The sequence below is a fragment of the Pogona vitticeps genome, chromosome 2 (assembly GCF_051106095.1).
Source record: "Pogona vitticeps strain Pit_001003342236 chromosome 2, PviZW2.1, whole genome shotgun sequence".
NCBI lineage: Eukaryota > Metazoa > Chordata > Lepidosauria > Squamata > Agamidae > Pogona > Pogona vitticeps.
Window position 1 is genome coordinate 232987868 of NC_135784.1, and position 19525 is coordinate 233007392.

Sequence of the window (19525 nt, forward strand, 5' to 3'; positions counted from 1 at the left end):
AGATTATCTTACATTCCAGGTTCCTATGCAGTATTTTTCTTTGCAGCATCGGACTTTCCTTTCACTTCCAGGCACGTCTGCAGCTGAGCGTCCTTTTTGGTTTGGCCTAACCACTTCCTTAGCTCTGGAGCTACTTGTACTTATCCTCCACTCTTCATCAGTAGCATGTTGGATGCCTTCCGACCTGAGGGGCTCATCTTCCAGCATCCTATCTTTTAGCCTTTTGTTTCTGTCCATGGAGTTTTCTTGGCAAAGGTACTGGAGTGGCTTGCCAGTTCCTGCTCCAGGTGGATCGCATTTAGTCAGCACTCTCCGCTATGGCCTGTCCATCTTGGGTGTCCCTGCACGACATAGCCTATAGCTTCTCTGCACTACTCAAGCCCCTTTGCCACAACAAGGCAGCAATTCGTGAAGGAGCTGGAAGATATACATTTGTGCAACCCTGCTTGGCAACAAATTAGTCAAACCATGCAAAACAGTTATCTACATTAAAAAAACCCTTTTAAAATAATTGTTTCAATATAACTGTATTTTGTAACAGTTTTGCCTAAGCCTACTGATATAAATTTTACACTTCACCGAAAAGGTTACATTATTACAATCTTTCACTAAAACCTGTTTCATCCATTGGGCCACCTTTAGGGGTACTAGGATAAGCACAGTGATGTTTGAGATTCCTGTCAGCAGTAAGTTAGACTGAAAAAAATGAAGTATCTACAACTTTTTGCAACGTTTGATATTTCTATGTTTCCTTTTCAGTTTTCAAGAGAAAAACTGAAAAATACAGCTTTTCCTTGAGGCACCTCAGTATTGTATGCACTACTAATACTATGCAGACACTATAAGCACTGTAAATAATTGTTACAAGAAAAGAGTAGACAATGGAATCACTAAAAGCACTCCTCATACATAGCACTCCATCCTAGAGCAAACCCTGTTCCTGTCCAGACTGCATGAGGAAGATACAGCAGTTCTTCTCCATGACTTGTGTTTGAAGCATCCAATGAGCCTTGAGGGGCCCAGCCCTAACCAAAGTTCAGGGTTAGGAAAACCCTTGTTATGCCATCAAAAGGATGAGTGTTAGCAGCCCTTTGTCTAAAAGAGATAGAGAAAGGCAAATGATTCAAGATGCCCTGAGGTGAAAACTCTTATTATCAATTCCATGCTATATATTATAATTTCAGAACTGCAGTGTTGGAAGGGACACTATGGATCATCAAGTCCAGCCCCTCTCTCAAGGAGGCATAGTGGGGAATCGAACTCCCAACCTCTGGCTCCGCAGCCAGATACCTAAGCCACTGAGCTAATTCTTCAAGCTTACAGTCCCCATCCTGGAACTTTAATTTAACTTCAGATCCTACAGCTTTAAAAAGCTGGACAGGATGCTTTGGGGACTCTGCTGATACTTTCCCATCCTAATTTCTGTCATCAGTAGCCAGACACACTTCTGGTAAACTTGGAAGAGTGCCTCTTTTGCATTATTAGCTGGCCTTGGTTTTTCACGTAACTCATACTCTGCAAGAGTATTTTTCTTTTTGCACTGGTTTTTTTTAAGTATTATTTTTTATTTATTCTAATCAAGAGAAAGGTTTCATTTGGCATTCTATTTGTACAGTACATGATTATATGTAGCTAAAATACTAAAAACTTTCTGATCATTGAGTGACAGCCGCTACATCTTTATTTTTCCATTCTTCAAACAGAGTCTTTTGGCTATGATGGCCAAAATCCCATTCTGTGGGCATGCCAGCAGAAGGAAAATAGCATAACTTGCAGCAGCTAATTGTAGCTAATTAACAAGTCCTTGTGTGGCTTCTTCACTGCCAGTTGAGGGGCTTAGTGCCCAATTAAGAAGCTGAGTGACGACTCACTAATTAGTGGTAATTAGCTGCTGTGAATTACACCATTTCTCTTCTGCCAGTATAACTACAGAACAGGATTTTAAATGACTGTAAAATCCAGCCATGTTCTCCCCCAGTTATGTTTCAAGCGTCTTCTTTTTTTCTTCTACTTCTTTTTATCTAACTAGCACAGTAAATTCCCAAATGAGTTTAGACCAAGATTTTTAAATGATGAAAATACAAACAATATAAACACAGCAAAATGACTTTATGAAATACACCCTAACAAAACAGGGCACCCCTAAATGCATCTGCCTCTCCCTTTGAGCTAAACCAAGCTGCCCTGGAACATTCATTGTCTACACCAGTAGCTCTGAAAGAAAGAGGGGACCAAATTCTACTTGTGCCACATGCTAATGTTTCAAAGAAAAAAAAATACTTTGATTCAGTAAAAGTTTATCCAATACATTTTGACTGAAAATCTTGAAGGGAAACTAAATGTTGACAAATATATTAGCCATCTGTTCCAGAGACCAGCCAGCTGGAACAAATAATTAAAAATGGGGAAGCTGGCTAAAAAAACTTCAGAGGAGAAATTATGTAGGTAGTAAGCCATGAAATGTGCTCCAGATTTCAAGAAAGCACGTATTTTAAAAAAAGCAGTGATCCAATATTCTTCATCCAAAAAGAAAAATAAAGTGAGATGTGATAGTCAACAACTGCCTGAAGTGTCTAGAAACAAAAGTGGATAAAAGTCAATGATTTTTTTTTAATCAACTTGATTTAAATCAAAACTATTCTGCTGGAATTTTTTCTTTCATTACAAGACAAACCCTAACACATGTATATCTTTAATATAAAATGTTGGTATTATAACCTCTAGTCATAATTGCTTGAATAATTACACTGGCCATACAAAGCATGAGTCAAATGTTAATTACCTCAAATCTGTAATTAACCAAACACATATATTTCAATTTAAATGTTCAACCGTTAACAATTTTACTATGCAAGATTAGTGATAGCAAAAGGAATTAACCCTAATTTTTCTCTCTCTTTCTGCAATTTTCCATCTTCTACATAAGAAAATTTAACATATTAATTATTGTAGAGGGGAATGTTCTCTTTTTGAGTGTTTCTGGCAGATAATTCTAATTTATTATTATATATCAACACAGAGCAGAAATGTATGGGCCAGAATTGTCTATTACTTATTCTGGGTAACAGTTATTTGCCTGACTTGATTTTAAATCAAATTAATGTTTCCAGAGTACAGCAACAGATTATAAAAATGTCATTCTGTCATGTCATTGCTATGCAACAACCTCCAGTGATAAGAACAAAGCATTTTTAGTTTGTATCCAGAGGTATTTCTCTAGACAACACACTGCTTTTCTGATCTTGATCACACCTCTAGCAGTCACTTCCCTCATCAAAAAATAAAATAAAGCTGTTGGTGTACACTAACGTATTCTGCTTTCACAATGGCTGAAATCTTGTGGCACTGCTACACAAATTGCCTCAAATTAAGAAATCTCCATAGACATTATCTGTTGCATACTAAGTCATGCAACTCTAAATACAACAGACAATGTCAATGGAGATTTCCTAAGTTGAGGCAATTTGCCTCCAAAAGTTACCCCTTTTCCATAGCAGTACAACAGGATTTCAGCCAATGACTTAGAAACTACAAGCTATAACTTTGGTCTGCTACCAAGATACTGCCATTTTAAAGTTACTTATTTTATAAATGCCTATCTGGCCCTTCAGTGTCAATTAGGTTCACACACAAGTGGACTTCCATGAGCTTCCAAAAGTTACTTTTTCCTCCCACCTGCCGATAATCTAATTTCCAGCAGGGTCCAATAAAAGGCACTGTTTCTATGCAACACAGACAAATGGTAAAGTCAGAACATAAATGGAGTAGGAGAGGCACTACTGTATTTAAAAATACTTATATGACATCAACAGCAAAATGAAGCTTCAGTCAATTTGTTTAGGCATTTTCCATACTAACAAAGAAACATGTATTTAATAGAGTAACCTACCTTCTTTGTTGAGCCATTGTTTTCTTTGTCTATAGTGAAGGAGTTTGTTATGCACATATGGCAGAAGAAACTTGACACACCAGCTTTCCACCCCAAGTTTGTTTTCTACCAGGACTATCGGGCTCCGGTTATATCTGGCTTCAGGACAGGGAATTAATCCAATTTCATCTCTTAAAACAAAAAAGACAAGTAAAGAAATAATTAGACACCTATTTTCTCCTTCTGCTGCTTATTAATCATATGTTATATCTGTCCATTTCTCTTACTTTGGCTTATCTTTTACAAACCCACTTATTCTCAAACCTCTTTCTTTTATCCTTCCTGTTTGGTTCTTGTTAGATTTCCAGTAGAAAAACAACTAATTTGAGAATCTACTCCTATGCAAGCACAATCCTGTACATGTTGACTTGGAAAGAAGTCTCACTTTTTCATGTTCTGGTGTGTTTATGACTTACAAAGCTACAGTCCTGAACATACTTCAGAGCAGCCCCCACTTTATTAAACAGGACTTATTATCAAATACCGTATTTTCCGGCATATAAGATGACTTTTTGGCCCCAAAAACATGCCTCCAAATGGAAGGATAGTCTTATATGGCGGGTGCACTTCAGTTGGGCCAGGAAGGAGCCGCCACCACCGTTGAGTAAGTGACGCGGGGTCGCGCCGGTTGGGGAGGAAGGCAGGCGGGCAGGCAGGCAGGCGGTCCGGATGGAGGGAGGGAAGCAGAGCCGGCCATGCCTGAGTGGCTAGAGTCCACCACCGGACAGCCGCTTCCCTCCTCCCCCTCTGCTGCTGCCCGCCCACCTGCTTCCCCTCCTCCTCGCCCTCCTCGCTGCTGAGCCAGCTGCCCACTCGCCCACCTACCACCGGACAGCCACTTCCCCTCCTCCTCCTCCGCTGCTGCCGCCCGCCCGGCCACTTCCCCTCCTCCTTGCCCTCCTCGGGCGGCCATGAACTTCCAGGGCTGGCCCGGGCAGAACACTGGGCAGCCGCTGCTGCAGCACAGCCGTCCACTCTATATTTTGAGTGGAAATGTTGGGGGGGTCGTCTTATACACCGGCAAATTAAATAGGACTGAGCTATTAACTGGAATAAGAAATAAAGTATCTCTCCTTATAGTGCACATACTCATCTGTAGGTTAGAATCTGAAAACAATCTTTTGCTAAACCATTTTGTAGTTTCCATTTATTTTTACTTACAAATAAACCTCATCAATTCAGTGGGGCTCGTGTTTTTATAAATAATACCTAGCATTTTTAATCTAAGCAATCTTTATTTTTTCCAGTGCTATTTGCTGAAACAAGATATAGCCCACTTTTTGCTTGATCCTCGTGACACAGTGGCTAAACTGCTATACTGCAGCCAAAACTGTGCTCACAACCCAGGGTTCAATCCTACCTAGTTGGCTCAAAGTTGACTCAGCCTTCTATCCTTCTGAGGTTGGTAAAATGCATACCCAGCTTGCGGGGGTGGGGGCAATGTGTGGCCTACATAATTGTAAACCACCCAGAGAGTGCTTTAAACACTATGGGGTGGTATAAAAGCAGCACGTTTTGCTTTTTTAAAATTATGTTGGCACAGAAATTTTTGACTCCATATGCAGCTAAGTCCTTAAATCCATTAATCAGTTCCCTAGTAGGAGAGTCACATAATTTATTCCATCTGTTTAAAAATAAAAAGCATGTCAGGACTTGAGCACCCAGGACTAGGTGGCATATATATATAATCTCTAATCCACTTTATTCTCAGAAAAACTCTGTAAGAAAAACTAAGCTGATAAATCACTTGCACATTCCAGACACTATATTAGTCCCCTAGATCACCCTGCCCCCAAATCAGGAACAGAAATCAACAGATGGCAAGCTGGAAAAGAAATTGATAAGTGAAGGAATTATTGGAAAGCTGAGCCATTATTACTACAACACAGGAACATACAGCTTAAAGTTCACAGCTGCTCCCTGTGTGGCCCCTGAAATGAGCAGTCCCCAACCTGCTTTTCTCCACAATGTTGTTCTCTCAGGCAAACGGTGCTTCCTGAATTTCAAGAATGCTGTTTTTCCACAACAAGGAGCAGCAGGAAATAACAGCTTTGGTGGCTGTCGCTGAGGGATTGCAGGGGCTTCCACCACCACCCTCCAGTATCTACTGATCTCACTAGGCAAAAAGGACAACTTTAAACTTCCCCAGCCTTTCATACTGAGAAAGGGGAGTGGGAGGGAGGACATGGTGCATTTACACTTATGACCCCTTTCAATAAGCTATCACCAGATATGGGGCCACCAAATCAAAAAAAGTCAGGGAATCTCTATTACAGCACAAACCAGTTCAGCCAACAGGAACAATCAAAAGATGTTTACACTTGGTTGCAGTCTTTTCAGGTTTGTAGTCAAACAGAGAAAGATGTTCAACTGGTGAATTAACTGTACAAAAGACAAATGGCTTATTATCTGAAGGGGGCAACACCAACAGGACAGCTCCTTCGTTTGCACCAACAGCCAGAGAGGCAAATTGTAATTTGCACCAAGAAATTTTACTTCCTTTGTACTGATAATTGGAAGATGATAGTAGGGAAACACAGCAAAATAATTTGGGGCCTCCTTTCATTTTCTTAAATTGGTATTCCATGGAACTAAAACAGAGATTATCGTACTGTACTCAGTGTCATTGCTATTCTAGAGTCATGACCCAAAGTAAACATCATTGCCCATATTAAGGACATACAATCAAGATTCATTACAACCAAAGAGTGCATTTGGAAGCAGCAGATTATAAGCAAAAACAAACTGAGATTAAAGAATGCACTTTGCTGAAATGTTAGCAGAAGACATTCCCTTGTCTAAGATGCAGGTAGGGTAACCACACAACGCCTCTACAAAGCATAGACATGCAACAGACTTGCACCTGAAGCCTAGTTGATTCTTTAGTGATGGCTGCAAAGTGAGCCACTGTAAAGTCACACCCTATTTCCTCTTTAGGCAAAATACTATAATAGGGGTTGGACTATGGAGATTTTCCATGTCTTATTAAATAAAACATCTGCTGTCCTCTCATTTTTCCCTTGCCTTGTAAATTAAACTCATTTCGCCCTCACACCTCTTCTTCTTTGCTTGCCTGCTTGCTAGTCATTCCCCAGACCTTTTCTGACATCACTTCTACTAACACATTCTCACTCTTGTTGACTCCTCTCTGATCTCTGCTATTTTCTCTCTTCTCCACTTCTCTCTAGCTTGCTTGCTGGGCACTACTCTCTGAATTCCCCTTTTGTTTTCTGTTACTATTTCCACTTCCTTTCTGCTGTCCTTTGCAGTATAAACGTGTCAGTTTACAGCAACAGTCACAGTATTCCTGAAAGTGAATCACAGTGGTAATAAATGTGAGTTTTGAATCAGGGTGGGGAGATAGTTAATACTGGAAGGCCAGGAAATGTAAAGCTAACCAGTAGGCATAATTCTTTTGTATCTGTTTGACTACAGCTCCCACAATTCATCAGGAATTCACCCAGCCAGAATTCTGGGAGTTACAGCCAAGAAGTCCAGCTCCTCAGAGGAGAGTCAGTACTTATATCTGCACTCAATAAGTCTGACTCTGGAGACTTAACTGCTTGAAGGAGAAATAAATGGGTGGGAACAGCAAAGCCCAATGGCATCCACAAGGGATTAGGGGACTACAAATTTTTGAGAGGTAGCTTTAATGATTGGGCTGAAAGAGCACCAGTCCCCTTACCCCTTGCAGCTCCCATGGAGCTTAGCACCTGCCCCGATTTCCTATATCTTTTTCACAGGAAAAAAATGGCTGACAGGGCCGTCATCCCTTAGGTGTAAGTAATGGAAAAATCCTGTGATAACTTTAATTTCTCAGCTAAAGTCACCAAAATTCTGGTTGGGAAACTTCCTTGAAAACTATGGGGACTAAAGTCCAAGAAACCTGACAGTCCCTCCCCGAATGATTGACAGAAATCTAGCTTGTTCTGACAAGTGAACAGCTAATAATCCACCAATCATTTTGCAGTCACAATAATGTGAGTTCAGGGTTTGCTTTTGACTTATGAGCTTTAATTGTGGGTTAGTGTGAAATCCAAAGTGGCTTCTTTTCTTAGCAGTCCATCTTGAAATGAGAGCCAATAAAAGGGTTCGTAAGAAAAACACAAACCTCCAATGAAGAAAATATCATTTATTGTACAATTCACTGATTAAACAAGAAGTTATGGTGAATACAAATTATGGCTTGTTGTGACAAGTAAATGCACTCTTAATGTAGCATCACAGTAACAATATATGACCATTTCTGAACAACCAGGACAGAGCTGATACTGTATTGAACTGAGCAAGGCCAGAATTTCCCAGAACTTCAAACACAAAGAACAGCATTTCTCACCCAAATTAGAAAGCCTGCTACACTGAACATCAATTTAAAAAATCCAAAATCTCATAAGTACCCCCACTGCTAGTTTATAAACAGGCTCTAAAATGTCTCTGACTGGGTTAAAATAAAAAATGCCACATACTAACTTTGACATATTAAACAGGCATTTAAAAATAGAACCAAGTGAGCCAACGTGGTTTGTCCTACTTTTGTCAGAAAAACACAAATGAGCAAAACATGTCAAACTTTGAGTGGAAAATACAAGTGTGATGTTTAATTTATAACTGTTACAGAAATAAAAACTCACTTTTAGAAAGAGAGAGATTAAAGCAATCTACTTGAAAGCAAAAGAACCCAGTTGGAAAGACACCAGCATGCAATCCAAAAACACAGCTGAAAAGAAACTGAATTTTAGAGGTCTCTATCTTTCATTCATCACATGGGTAAAAGTGTCAGAAATCCAAGACTGCTGAGAGTCCTCGGGGTGGGCACATGTAATGATTAAACATGTACTGTACTGGAAACCATCCAAAGCAAGAAGCTTCTATCTACTTCATAGCAAGAGGTGCTTCCCAGCTGTGGAAAGAAAAATTATATTTCAACTCAGCATATAAATTTTTAAACTAATTTCACTTTCTACTGCCCCACATACAGCACACATACCTATTTCTGCAGGGCTAGTAGATATGGGAAGTTTAATCTCTTGACTACATGCAGAAAGCCCCGGGTCGCTTCTGTAACTTTCTGAGCTACTTTAAGACTTAGTACCCTATCTAATTGTAAAATTAATGGATTCCTTCCCACCTGTAAGCACTCTTGCATTATAGTTCAACAGTCAGCAGCTACCCTAGACTTTAAGCTCCAACCTTGTTAAACATTCCAATTAATTTTTTTTTTCAAAAATAATCAGGAATACAAACAAGATGAAAAAAGTTTCAATGTCAAAAGAATTATCAGGAGAAAGGATCTGATGAAACTATGATTAAAAGATTATTTTTAAAAAACAGCAGTTCCTGTTCTTGGGGCCCACTCTACCCTTTTATAGGGAAGACATGGAGAAAGTCCTTCATAAATGCAATTCTTAAGACATTTCCAAACCACTGAGAAGCTTTTACTTTAAAGACACACATATTTAAAAAGGTGACTTGAAAGAAATGTGTTACTAGTCCTGAGTTATACGCCTTAATCTGTTAGATGCAGTCAGCATTTTGAACCATAGAAGTTTCTGAAATGTCTTTAAAGTCAGGCCCCACAAATTACATTAATCCAATTTGGAAATGGGGCATGGAAAACTCAAGAATACAGCCAGTGCACTGGCTGATAAATAGCACCCCAGCCACTACCACTACAAACAGTAACAGGGCTGGATCTAGGAGCAGAACCCCAGCTGCAAACGTGTATGTTTTTTAAACAACACAACCCTCTCCAAAATAAGCTGAACAATGCTCTGAGAGATCCCTATATCTCCTAAACCAGTTCCCAAATGATGCTAGCCAAATGTGCTGGACTAATCTCCATGATTCTCAGCCAGAATAATCCTGCTGCCTAGAGCTGATGAGAATAGTGATAGAACACACCTAACCAGTGCCACGTTGGGAAAGGTTGTACTAAACAACAGTGGTTCCAGGTGTACTACAAGAAGCTTCAGCTCTTTCACATGTAGCCTCTTCAAAATTGACTCAGATATTAATTCAGAACTTCTATTGCCTCCCTTGGCCTTTAAGACAGAAATGAGAGATAAAGCTGGTATTGCTTGATTATATACTAGCTTAGATCTCCAAAGGTAGTTTCATGTAGAAGTTTGAATAGCATGGGATGTAAGATGGAAGCTCCTGGCATTCCATTTGCCAAAGACGGCAGACTGGAACTATGACCCCCCACAACCATCTTGAGATCTACAAATCGGTCAAAAAACAAAGAAGACATAAGCAATCCCATCTCAGTCTTTCTCTGAAAACTGAAAATGATGTTCATGCATGAAGACACTGTATTTTTCTACTAATTTATACTTTAAAAAACTTATCCTGATTACTTACCTGGATTTGGAGGCTCTCCATGAGGATCAAAATCAAGCTATGTTAAGTCAACGTATAATGAGCAGTCCGTCATGTATATGGGATAAAACCTAATGCCATTTTTGCAGCAGGAGTGGCATAAGCATGGTGGCAAAAAGCAAAAATGGTATATCATTGGCATTTATCACTGCTTGGCAAGAGAGGGAATAACAGATTGCATGGCTGGTCCTCCAACAACTTCCAAGGTCATCTTATTATGTGTGACCAAATTAATGTCACTTCTGCTTTTAACACAATGCCCATCATCCGACAGTGGGATCTATTTTCCTCTGTTCTCAGTCCCTATGCCTGATGAAAACCAACATGACATCAAAGGTACAGTGCAACTTAACAGCAAAATACTCAAAAGTGCATTCAAGGTCTCCCTTGCCTTCCTTATCCTTCTCTCTAAAAGCAACAATCCAACAACACAGAAGACGCGAAAGCAATTTCCTGCACATAAACAGGCTTTATAATGTGTATTTAAAAAAAAAATATTAAGAATTTTTTTCTGGCCATTATTTGTAATTTTCACTGTACAGCAAATGTAGCAAAATCCCCATAAGCACAGGAATATAAACAGAACCCAATATTTCAAAGTAATAAAATACAGTTACATATATCTAAGACTTGCAGAAAGAAAATAAAATTATTACACAAAAACATGTTTTCAGTTATTTACTATCTATGCTACTATCAGCACAACATAAAGACATTGATCAGAAACAATGAAATGTGCCAATGAAATGTGCAGTTTTTACTGCCCTCAGCCAGTCATGACAGTCATCATATGAAAGCAGATGATGTAGTAAGATCATCTTGTGATAATAATCATAAAATTATTTTTTTAAAGAAACAAAGTGTAAAAGAAGACTGTAGAAGACTGAGGGGAGATATGATGGCACTCCTCAAATACTTAAAAGATTGTCCTATAGAACAGGAGCAGGATCTGTTCTCACATCAACAGAGTACACAATATGTAATAATGGGCTCAAGTTACAGAAAGCCAGATTTCCGCTGAATACCAGGAAAGACTTCCCAACTTTTACAGCTGTATGACAACGGAACCAATTACCTCCAAGGCTGGAGCCGTTCAACAGAAAATCAGACAATCATCAGACAATCATCTGCCAGATATACTTTGATTTAGATTCCTGCATTGAGCAGGTGGTTAGACTTGATGGCCTTGTAGGCCCCTTCCAACTCCATTATTCTATGATTTTATGAGCCTGTAAAACTATTAAGTAGGTACTGCTTTCTAGTATTAATTTTAATAGCACTCTGGATTTTTATCAGTTTCTTAATCAAAGTCTGTTCAGCATGTTGACTTCTTAAATCCTAACTTCTGAACACCAGAAAGTACACTATGTTTTATGTTATCTCTCGTTCTCCTTAAAAAAAAAAAGTTAACCACATCCCCTTTGGTTAAACAAGCTGACCTAATTAAACTTCTTTAATCATGATCTTTCAAAGTTAATGTTGGGGACTTTACCAGTAATTTGCAAAATTACCTCCAGCAAATTATTCTCACCTGACAACAGGATAAATCCATGCTAACAACCTAGATTCCCTTTCCCTCCCAAATTCTCCATTTGAATTAATGATTACTGAGCCAGAGAGACCATTTGAAGGTGCCAGATGCCAGGTAAAGTCCTTACAAGAAACACATAATGCAAAATTATGGCTGTCACCTCAATATTCAAACATCTAAAAAGGTCATTACAGCAGGGCTCTATCTATTAAATACCTCTGGAGTATTGGAGAAAAGCTTCACAGGGATATACTTTTTGAAACTCTGCAGGGCAGAGAATCCCTATTGCATCATTATCCCACACCCAGGTGAAGGGCTCGGGAAGAGAAAGCCAGATTGATCCTTTTCAGAAAACTGGTATAACACCACACCCAGAAAAAATGGAAGCTAAACCCTGTAACGAATACGGGGAACATATATTTTATATCTTTCTTTAGAACCTTTAATGAGTATTGTGATGTTTCCTCAAGGGAGAATTAACCAATAGCGACCCGAATAGGTTTTTCAAGGTAAAATGAGGTGATTTGTCAGTTCCACCATCCCTTCCAGCAAAGTTTCCATGGCAGAACCAGAGAATTAATTAAACTCAGCTCTCCGCTACGCCAGGTAGCCCCCTTTTCCGGTTACACCTTATTATTTATCGTAGGCTACCGTCCCGGCACAACAGACTCTCTCTCACATGGCACTTCGTGGAAAGCTTTTGCTCGCCATTTGGCAAAGAGCTGGTCATCCCCAGCTCTCTCTCTCTCTTCCACCGTCCCCACCTCGCTTTAAGTTAAACTCTCAAAAACAAGGCGCTGAAGTTCAACGACAGGGAAAAAGAGAGAGAGAGAGAGAGGTGGGCAGAAGGCGGCGACCTGGGCATCCCTTTCCCGCAGGAAGGACACTCGGGAACTTTTGCTGCTTGCCTTCCAAAGAACTTCAGGCGAGCCCTGAGAGGGAGCAGCCGGGGAGAAGGACCGGATCCTGCTACTACCTTCCTGCCCAAAGGTGGGGTGGGGAGGTAGGTGGGTGGGTGGGGAGGCAAGAAGACGGACCGCTTCGCCGTCCTCGTCTCTCTCTCTCCCCGCGTCCGCGACTTCACTCACATGTGGGGGTTGCGCTTGAAGGCGTTGTTGATGTCCTTCACCACCCGCTGGACCAGCACCGCCACCTCCTCCAGGGACTCAGCCATCTTCCACTCCCGCCGCCGCCGCCCGCCGCCGCTTGCAACTGGCGGTAGCGGCGGCGCTGTCGTCGTCGTCGTCGTCGTCGTCTCGCACAGGCAGGCCGGGGAAAGCAAAGCGCATCCGGGTCAGCGGCCCCCACAGGGCGGAGCGCGGGCTGCAGCAGCGAACCGAATACTGTATAACCTGGCCGAGTGGAGGGGAGAGCGAGAGCCGCCTCCTCTTTCTCTCTCTCTCTCTCTTTCTCTCTCTCTCTCCTCGGTCCGGGGCCCTGCGAGGTTAGAGCGGGAAAAGGGAAAGGAGTGGGGGTCCAGTTCGGGCTTCAGAAATCCGTCTTGCTGTTACTTAAGACAGGCAGCCGGAAAGCTTTGGTTCTGTCTCTGGCTTTTTTTGTTTGTTTGTTTCACCTTGTTTACCCTCTTACATAATCCAAGTAGTACATACTATTAACTTGTCTATCCTCTGTGGTGGAGCCCTTGTTTTGTGAATCCACCAGACAAAATGAGCTCCAGGAGGGGAAAAATGTAAAAGTTCCACGTTAGACACAGAAGACCTCAGAGGCACAAAAAAATAAAAATAGCTGGGTGACAGGCTGGTGTGGCGGTAGTGCAAGTGGAAAAGGATATAGGGGTCTTGGTAGATTGCAAGCTAAACAGGAGTTAACCATGGGATGCTGCAGCAAAAAAAAAAGTGCGTGCAATACTAGGCTGTATCCACAAAAGTATCATGTCTAGATTAAGAGAAGTTTTAGTACTGGTCTATTCTACCTTGGTCGCAGCTCAACTGAAAAAATGTATCCAATTGTGGGCATCAGTGTTTAAGAAGATTATCAATGAGCTGAAACATGCCCAAAAGGAGAGTGATACTAGGATGGTATCTTTATTAGTTGAGGGAAATAGTTGTCTATAAAGTTTGTAGTTGAGGGAACTAAGCGGTCTTCTCCAGGACAAAATACTGTATTCATTTCAAGTTGGAAGGTCTGAACCATGAAATCTTCCCCAAAACACCTATATTTATATTTAGGCCTTTTTAGGGAAGATGTTTATGGTTCAGACTTACTTGACATAGGTATGTTTATCCCAGAGAAAGTAAGACAGAGGTTATGTTGTAACCATCTTTGAGCATGAGCTGTCACAAAATAATGTACCCCAAATAATTTATTCAAATTACGAGAAAGGAGATTTCACCTAAACATTAGGGTAAACTTGTTGGCAAGTTGTGTTAGACAATCGAATGGACTGTCTCAAAGGGTAATCGATTCTCCTTCAGTTGAGGTGCTTACAGAGAAGTTAGAATGTCCACTTTCCAAGATTCTTAGCTGTAAATTTCCTGCTTTGTCAGTAGGTTGGACTCAACAACCCTCAAAGTCTCTTCTAGCTTTACAGTCACGTTCGCTGAAACACCTTTTAAGAAAAAATAAGATGAAATAAGGAAAAGAACACAGCCTCCAGTCTCAGTGAGGACAGAACATGTTTAGTAACTCTGGCATTTAATGTGGCAACTTAAAAGAAAGAAAAAACACAGCACTTTGGAAGAGAGAATAGGCTGTGTCAGAGAAAGAACTGTTTCTAGCAGGAACACTGAATAGGAAGGAGCACATTTGACAGAAGAAAAAGTACACTGCAATATTATATTTGTAGGTCTCCTTGTTCCTTCTAATAGCAGTCTTAAGGCACTCCATTATTAAACATTTCAAAAAGAAATGAGGTCATTCAGAAATAAGGTAGCCATTCCTTCATATAGAAAGGGTGCATAGCTCGTCTTCCTCTCTTCTTGCTGCTTTCAATTTTTCCTGGTATTATTGTCTTTTCGGACAGTCATGTCTTCTCATGATGTTCATGATGAACCCAAAGTACAATAACTTTGTGTTAATAATTTTTGCTTCTAGTAGCCATTTTCTGGCAGTCAGTGGCATCCATAATGGTCGCTTCCAACACCACATATTGAATGAATTGAATTTTTTCATATACTGTAATCTTTAATCACTTTCAAGCTATCATGTCCCCACAGAGCAACTGGGACTACCATAATATAAACAATCTTGGCCATTATCTTCTGTGGCCCATCCTTATATATGTTGCCTTTCCATGTCTGTCTTTTGATCTATTGACTGCAATCTCCCTTTGGACTGGTGACTGAACCAAGGTATAGAAAATCTTTAACTATCCCAATTTCTATATTATCAACATTAAAGTTTTATAATTGTTCTGTAGTCATTATTTTTATACTTCTTAATATTCAACTGTAATCCTGTTTTTGCATTTTGCATTTTCTTCTTTGATCATTTTCAATCCTCATTTTAAGTCAATGCTTTTTTCCTGCCAGAAGTATTATGTTGTCATCTTAAATCACTGGTCTTCCAATGTTTGCTCCTCCTTCATCTGAATCTAATACAGTTTGTATGATATGTTTTGCCAATAGACTGAACAGATAGAGAGGTAAGATACACCTTTATCTGACACACTTGTCAGTAGGAAACCATTCTGTTTCTCCATATTTGGTCCTAATAGTTGCTCTTATTCAGAATATGGGTTACACATCAGGAATTTCTGCTGAAATTCTTTGGTAAATATGTGTATTTGCAATATGCTCTCTAATGACTCTTCCTTTTCTGAATCCAGTTTGAATATTTGGTATTTCTTGTCACATATATAACAAAAAATTGTTAGAACATCTTTGATTGCATGAGAAATTAATGCTATGGTGCTACATTTACTTTGCTTTTGGTTTCTGCTTTCTTTGCAGTGACTAACTGAATGGGGCTTAATAACTCAGCAATATTTAAGCCCATTCTCTGTAAACACATATTCCACTAAGTCTACTCTGTTTGAAACTAATAACTGAATTTAACTAATAGATTCATAGAATAATGGAGTTGGAAGGAGCCTATAAGGCCATCGAACCCAACCCTCTACTCAGTGCAGGAATCCAAATCAAGTATCTCTCAGATGATTATCTAATTTACACTTCAGTGCCTCCAGCGTTAAGCATTAATTACCTCCTGAGGTAACTGATTCCATTGTCGTACTGCTCTGACAATCAAGACGTTTTTCCTGATACAGTATTCAACCGAAATCTGCCTTCTTATAACTTGAGCCCATTATTACTTGTTCTGTACTCTGGGATGACTGAGTTGCACTGTACCTGTGATGTCACTTTGGTTTTCATCAGGCATTGGCACTGAAAACAAAGGGAAAATAGATCTCAGTGTAAGATAATGAGCATTGTGTTAAAAGCAGAAGTGACATTAATTTGGTCACATACAATAAGATGACATTGGAAGTTGTTGGAGGACCAGCCTGACTGAAAATATCCCATTCCAGTCCCCTTTAGTTCATTGAAATGAAGTACTGCAATGTTTAAATTTTAATTTCTTGCTTTACAGTTTCCAGTTTGCCTTGATTCGTATGTCTTGTGTTCCATATTCCGGTTATATGTGTTGTGCATCATTGGACCTTCTTTTAATGTATGTGCACATCAGCCACTAGACATCCTTTTGACTTCAATCTAGTTGTATCATTAGCGACAGTGCTTTTTGTACTTTTCCTTTGCTCTTCCCCAGTAGCTGACTGGGTGTTTTCCATCCTGGGAGTTCCAGCAGTATCTCTTGTTTCATTTTGGACTGTCTCATCATAGGGTTTTCAAGGTAAGAAAGGTTCAACAGTGATTTATCACTGACTTCTTCTGCAGAGCACTAACAAAACTTATGTTGAGTGTCACTGCTGTTGTCTGTGAAAGAAGTTCCTCCTTTGTCCTTCAGCCACTGCTGCCGCCCAGTAGCTGGCCTCTAGAGGTTTCTCCACCCCATCATCATTGCAACTATCCATTCTCTTCTGCTGATGCAGCTGTTACTCCTGAAGAGGGTGGATGCATCTTAGTCTGGTATCTCAGCTGTGAACATTCACAGCTGACCCTGCTAGGAGTCCAGGCTCATAATGGAGTCTAGCCTCCTGACAGCATTGCTCTCCGCTTCTCTGATTCACGTAAACCCCCTTACCACATTAAAGTGTGTGTTCCAGAAGAGATTCTATTTGGCTTCTGTGAGGCTGTCAGTAAGAGCAAGGCCCCTCTCATTGGAGTGCCGTCCCTCCCGCTCTCTGCTGACAAGGAGGTGCAAACACCTCCCATTCCCCCTCCCAGGAAGATTAGACCAACTGAGCAAAGCCTGGGGAGCGTGGAGGAGAAATTGAGAGGAGTGTCCATTGGAGAAGGCGGGAATATTTTGGCGGGAAAAGAACAACAGCCCCGGGTAGAAGTAGAGGCGGGGCTGGGGTATATAAAGAGGGGGAAGGACAGCTTTCCTCATGGTTGGGAATGAATATGACTAGAGGACCCTTGGACTGGGAAGGTGGAGAAGCTGAGGGTCCCAAGAGAAGAGGCAGATGCCCGGAGAAGAAGTGAGCTTGCACCTAAGCCCTCTTATTCGGGGGAGTGTCAGATGAAGGAGTGGAGGAACAAGTTGAGGGAGGAAAAAGAAGGTTGAGAGGGAAAGGAGAGATTGGAATGGCTGATCAGGCAGCAGCAGCAGAGAGGTCCTTCGGGAGACTTTGGCCGGAGAATGCCTCCTCCTGAGACCCAATCTGGACAGATGACCGGGACGAAGACACAGTACCCCTATTGGAGGGGGAGAATGGACAATTATTAAATGCAGACTGTACCCTGGAGTGGCCGGGTCCCTGGAATACCCAGGAGACTAATCTGTTCAAAGTTGAAGACTGGTAACCACCTCCTAACCCGTTGTTAGAAGGAGACAATGGATGGAATACGTTTGTAGATATAGGCTATTTGTTAAATAATCCAATAAATGTGACTCCAATTTCCAAACCAAGGAAGTCTGTCAATTTATTCGAAGAAAAAGTGGAGCCAAGACTCGAACCCTCACAGCTTCTAGTTTCAAGGTGCTTTTGGAGTGACCATTTTATAATCTGCTCTAGAATTTTCCCTGGGATTGATGTCACGCTGAGTGGTCTGTAGTTCCCAGGTTCCTCCTTTTTGCCCTTTTTGAAGATAGCGACCTTAGCCCTCCTCCAGTCATCTAGGATTTAATCCATCATCCTTGATTTCAATAAAAGAATAAAGAGTGATTCTCAGAGCTCTTCAGCCAGTTCCTTCAATACTCTTGAATGCAGTTCCATCCACCTCTGGAGATTTTAATTCTTTCAAAGTAATAAAGTAGCAGTCCCCAACGCTTTAGGGACCGTGGACCAGTTGGAGTGTGTGGGCTCTGTGCACAGAAGTGCGGGGCCATCCCCGCGCTCACGGGTGGGCATGTCATGCCTGTGGGTGGGCATGTCGTGCTTGCGGAGGGGCATGTCACACTCGCACACAACACGCACCCTCCACAAGCACAACATGCCCACTGTGTGTGCGTGCAGGGGGATGGAGATCCGTCTCCACGGCCCAATTCCAGGAAGTCCACAGACTGGCACCGGGTCGCAGACTGGGGGTGGGGACCCATGTAATAAGTTATTCCTCAACTATTTGTTTATAAATCTCAGTCCTCAATCCTGTCCCCTCCACTTTTTTTTTCACATTTGCCTAGAAGGTAACAGTCTGCCTTTCAGGAAAAGACTGAGGTAAAGTAAAAACTGATCCGTTCTGCCGGTGGTGGCAGTGGCGGCAGCAGCTGCTGCTTCTTTGGTCATCTGTTACTATTTTCCCACCCCAAATTAGTAGCTGAGCTATTATTTATTTTCTCTGTCTTTTGCTATGGACATACCTGAAGAATTTTTTTATTGCTTTTAGAGTCTCCTGCTAGCCTCGTCTCAGCATTTGCCTTTCTAATATGTATTCACTGCACTTCTTTGCTGCCTGTTTGTAGTCTTCCTTTGTGGCCCAAACCTCCTTCCTATATCTGTCCTTTTTTGTTTTCTCTGAGCTTTTTCGCTGCCGTCCACCTTTTTTCCTGTTGGATTGTTTGTAGTTGTGCCTTTAACATTTCCAACCCATTTTCTGCCCCTTTTCCTGTTTGTATCTCTTGCCATGGGACCTTACTATTTTTCACCCCAGTTATATTAATCCAGATTATCTCAAAGAGATGACCAAGCTCATTCTCCTTTATTTCTGTGCAAGAAATATGTATTTCTGACACACAAAGCAACTCCACAACTCTTTTTATTTTTTCTGTTCTTTTTGAACAATTTATATTCTTCAATTGCAGTACTTCATGGGAGTAATCCTACTAAATTTCAGTTATCCCTATCAAGTTGTATTTACTGTCCTTAATTAAGATTTCCAGTTCTTCCTGTTTATTTCCCATACTCCTGGCATTCATATATTAGCAGAGACTGTGTAATTTGTGGTTTCCTTCTTTTGTGCATTTTCATGACAATTATTACGAACTCCATTTGAGTCTTGTTCTCTTATTGTGCCTAAGCCTTCATGTGTCTTTAGCTCTGAGTTGTGCTTCCTCCCCCTTCCAGATCAATTAAAAACCCTCCTGATTAAATTCTTCATACTGTAGCCAAGTACATTCCTCCCAGTCCTTGCAAAGTGCAACACATCACTTGCCAGCAGTCCATC

At 40.9% G+C, this 19525-nt stretch overlaps 1 protein-coding gene across 3 annotated transcripts in view; it reads right to left on the reverse strand.

Annotated features, from left to right (window-relative positions):
- PTAR1 (protein prenyltransferase alpha subunit repeat containing 1) overlaps positions 1 to 13111 on the reverse strand; it is a 128757-nt gene extending 115646 nt beyond the window's left edge. For 2 of the 3 annotated variants that reach the window (XM_072992192.2, XM_072992193.2), the window contains exons 1-2: positions 12926 to 13110; positions 3890 to 4059 (exon numbers count right to left, since the gene is read on the reverse strand). In XM_072992192.2, the coding sequence (XP_072848293.2) occupies positions 3890 to 4059; positions 12926 to 13011 (256 nt within the window). In that variant the 5' untranslated portion in view covers positions 13012 to 13110. Of the gene's footprint in view, positions 1 to 3889; positions 4060 to 12925 lie in introns of all 3 variants that reach the window. The other variant, XM_020814157.3, reaches the window with a different exon arrangement.
- Between the last annotated feature and the right edge of the window lie 6414 nt (positions 13112 to 19525).